Below are 4583 nucleotides of genomic sequence, written 5' to 3'. Positions count from 1 at the left end.
TACAACAGCACCACGCTTGTCGCCACAAATCACGAGGGGTTCTTTATCAGAACGAGGGATACGGACGATTTTCTCCTTGCAAATAATCTCCGCTTGGTGTCGAGATAACCAATCCATCCCAATGACAACGTCAAAACTACCCAGAACCATAGGAATGAGGTCGATAAAGAGGGTCTGACCAGCTAAGACGGGGTTACACCCCTTAACTACGTGTGTGCCCTTAAGACTTTCACCATTAGCTAGTTCTATAACATGTTTGATGTTTTAAGGGTAATGGGGTATGCTTAAGCACCTGACTAACTCTTAGGGACACATATCTGTACCCAAATTAACTAAAATAGAACTTACCCGCCACAACGTTGAGGTTGTTTCCTTCTTCCTCTTGTCCATTCAGAAGCTCATGCCTACCAGTCCTGCGGTTATCCTTATTGTCTCCGTTATTGTTCCCGTTGCCCTTGTTGACGCTGTTGTCACGATTCTGTCTCATCTGCGGACAGTTCCTCTTGAAGTGACTCTCAGCACCGCACTGGTAACATCTCTCATTACCCTGCTGGTGTTGTCGTTGGTTTCGGTTTGCAGGATATGGGCTCCTACAGTCTCTAGCCATATGTCCCAGCTTCTTGCACCGATGACAACACGATTTCGCACATGACCCGCTGTGGTGCCGTTGGCACTTGGGGCATCTCGGTTTATTCCCTAGGTATCCCCCCTGATTTTGGTAGTTCAGCCCGAGTTTCCTGTGCGGTTCCCGTCGTATAGAGCTAGGACCCTCACCTTGGTACTCACCCCAAATATACTTGTTACTCATTAGAGCATTTGCATTAGAAGTGCTACGCTTGGGCAACTTGCCCTCTTCCACCACCTGATTGGTGAGTTAGTGCGCCAAACGAACGACTTGCTGGATTGTGGGAAGGTTGGCCGCACTCACAGACCCTTGGATTTCTGGGACTAAGCCTCTGAGGTATAGCTTGATTCGCCTAGATATGGGTTGTGACATGTTAGGACATAAGGCAGCCAATTCATTGGACCTCTTTGTGTACGCCTCGATCTCTGATCCTTCCATCTTCAAACCATACTACTCTATTTCAAGTTTCAGAATGTCGTCCAGGTGGCAGAATTCTTCCTTAATCAAATCCTTGAAGTCGCTCCAGAGGGTGGCATTCGCGTCTGCTAAACCGAGCATCTGAACTTGTGCGTTCCACCAAGAATACGCTTTCCCTTGCAACATGACAGTAGCGTACTCTACTCGTTTGCCAGCAGGACTTTCACTTTCTTCGAACGTATATTCGATTCTTCGGATCTAGTGTAGAATGTCGATTGTCCCTCCAGTGCCATCGAAAGTGGGAGGTTTACACTCCAAGAACGCCCTGAAGGTGCCCATGCGGGATTGGGTGTGCATGGGTTGACTCCCTGATTGGGTTGCTAAGGCTTCAGCAATCCGTTCGTTAATCAAGGTTGTCAGCTGACCCTGGGTCATGTTGAGACGCCCACTCATGATCTTCACATCGAGGGGAACACAGGTAAGAAAGGTATCGCAACGTGCGTAAGTGTGGGGTGACAGAAGAGAGTAAGCACACAAGGTTCAAATAGCAATTATCACGTTAACTAATGCACAGTGTAAACTATCTAACCGACAATATAACATAAATCATACCACCTATGGTGTCGAGTCTTGCACGTGGAGCAAAGCGTCGTTGTGGATCGTTGAGCACTGTACCGGTTATAGTCTGGTTTTATCAAAAACTTTTCCCTTTTTAAAACCAAGTTCACTATAACCAATGGCTCTGATACCAATCTGTCACACCCCCAAAATCCACCATGCGGAGTACCACCGCTTGGAGGCGTGACGTGACCAGGATCGAGCCACCAATCATATTGAACAACGTATTTAAGTAAATAAAACCAACCACAATACAATTGGTGACCAAAAGCCAGTTAACCAAGTTTTAAATTAAACAGCGGAAGCATAATACGTGATACCAAAATATAAGTTCATAGTCCATAAGTTTAAAATCCAAAACGTAGATTTAATAAGTTCATAAGGATTAAGTGTTTATTACGGAACATGACAGTCCGTATCCCACAACAACTCCTTCCTCGTGCAAGCTCCAAGCATTTAACGACCTGTAAGGCATGTAACAACGAGTCAACAACAAAGTTGAGTGAGTTCATGTTTAGTTGTTTAGTTTTAAGGTGTTTCTGAAAACGTGGTTTGTCTTTCGTTGGCGTAATTGCCGTGGGGGTTACCCCGTAGTTGAAAGTAAGATTAACCAGTTCATTCTTTATTACCCAAACCATTTCCATGATTAGTGGGGGCTTCCCCATGTGAACTACTAGACCGTATGGTATCGACTACTACGCAAGTAAGTTGTGCCCTACATCAGTGTCTATCATCACTGATGGTTTGCCATAGTCCATTAGTACACGCCCGTCCGACTGGCACGGTGTGAGGTTTGTTAAACCTAATAGCGCTATTAACTAATGACCCGCTCGCCATTGGCCTCGGCGATTAAGTCGATATAAAATGAGGGACTTATGATAGAGTTTTGTCTAGTAAGTTTAAGGTTGTTGTCCTACACAAGGAGGACGAACGTACGTAGTTCTCCCAAAGAGAATACGCAGGATTAATACTGGCATCCTACCCGAGGAGGATGGCCATACATATCCTACCTAAGTAGGATATGTAGATTCCGTTTTAATTCTTTAACCCATTCCCAAACCACCGGGAATCCCATGCCTCAGAAAGTGTGTGAACTCACCTCGGTTTGCTCGGTTAGATTCTCAAATATAGCTAACAGTCAAGGTCGGTCAATCACGTCCTAATATAATTTACCAGTTAGTCATTTAGTGGCTTTCTAATAGAACACAAAGTTCCTACACGTATCTATCACACAACATGCATCGTTTTAACGGTTTATGCCCATCTAGGTTTCCCATCCATTCCCCACTCAAAATCAAACATACAATAATGCACATAACATATATAACATGTTAGATCATTCACGGATAGCATACTCGACATTTAGACACGCAAGTCACAACTTATCTCAATTCAGCATTTATATTCAAAACCGGCTGTTTTCGGACATTTTAATAAAATAGTTAAATTATTCCAAAAATTCCCAAATTTTTACAAGATGTCTTAAACGTTCCATATTTTATTGTGTAAAAATATCGGTGTCCGGTTCACTACCAATATTTTATAAAAAAATCATATTCCGGACTGAACTCAGATTTATGAATTTCTGACCACAGTCCACGGAATAATTTATTAAAAATTCATCGAGTGTCCGATTTACGAAATTCCTGTGGGGTAATTACACATGCATCGGTTGTCATCTACTGTACAAATTTCATGGTCCGATTCATCGCAAAACTCAGGTTATGACCGAAAGTATAACACCCATTTATTGCTGTCAAAATTCAGCTTAAGTTGCTTTTACAAATTAACACTTTAAAAATAGTAAACGGAATCCAAAAATTATGATTCCGGTGCCATTAGAACCGTATTTCATAATGAAATGTTTTAGATTCAAAATATCGGTTTTTCGTTGAGTTTATGACCTGTTTACAGCCAACTGAAGTTGGCTGTAAAGTATGGACAGATTGCTGTTTTTGGTCTCTAGCTTACTAGTTTGTGTTCGGTTGATCCCGTTAATTATGTTTAGTGACCACAACAACATCACACATCAATTTCAACAAGTAAATCAGCAAATACTCAGTACATATCAAAACAACTTCATACTAACACAAGTACATTATGTTTCATCTTCTTGGTTAAACCCTTTTTAGTGTTCTTGTGAAATAAACATCATTCTACAAATATTAGCCATAAAAGTAAGATAATCAAGGGTTAAACAAGAGCTTACTACTAGCTTATAGCTAGGGATGAAATCTTGTGAAGAAGTGATGAGAAAGTGATGGTGAAAAAGACATGAACAAACTCCTTAGAAAGTCCTTCAAGTTGCCACCACCATGGATCACCTTCAAACTTGAATGGAACTTGTAAAAATGGAAGAGATGGATGATGATAGTGGTGGTGATGGATTTCGGTTTTGGGGAAACCGAATGAGAGAGAGGGAGTAGTAATGTGAGGGTGTGTAAGACTTGAATTGATTGTAAGTTCTCATGGCCATGCCTTATAATCATCTTCACATATTATGGATACTTACACAAGCAAGAATCAAATATTATGGATACTTACACATGCAAGAATCAAATATTATGGATACTTACACAAGCAAGAATTAAATATTATGGATACTTACACAAGCAAGAATCAAATAAACAATTGCCATAAAATCTAATCAAATATATGGAGGATGGAGAATGATTTGTGGGTCCATGGGGGACCGAAATTTCGGTTGGGGGGGGGGTCTTGATGTAAAATTTCAACTAAATGGTAATTGATAGTTAGAGTGCAAGTATCTTGATAGTATATGTTTGTGTGATGATTTTTGGTGGGTGTTATGGTACACGGGGATCATGACAAGCCAAGAAATAAATAATCAATGTATTTGACAAATATTTGGTGTCCCGGGTAATGTCCGGTTGTTCGGTTTGACACTGTTCCGTTAAAGCGC

The 4583-nt window shown here is 41.3% G+C and overlaps 1 protein-coding gene across 1 annotated transcript; it reads right to left on the bottom strand.

Moving 5' to 3' along the window:
• Window positions 1-328: 328 nt before the first annotated feature.
• Window positions 329-808, bottom strand: LOC110924575 (DNA-binding protein HEXBP-like). The gene has a single exon (XM_022168572.1). It carries the CDS (start codon window positions 806-808, stop codon window positions 329-331), a length of 480 nt encoding a protein of 159 aa, XP_022024264.1.
• Window positions 809-4583: the final 3775 nt, after the last annotated feature.

This window comes from Helianthus annuus, chromosome 17 (assembly GCF_002127325.2).
Source record: "Helianthus annuus cultivar XRQ/B chromosome 17, HanXRQr2.0-SUNRISE, whole genome shotgun sequence".
Lineage (NCBI taxonomy): Eukaryota > Viridiplantae > Streptophyta > Magnoliopsida > Asterales > Asteraceae > Helianthus > Helianthus annuus.
The sequence above is the reverse complement of the archived record's forward strand: the minus strand, read 5'-3'. Positions and strand labels throughout refer to the sequence as shown.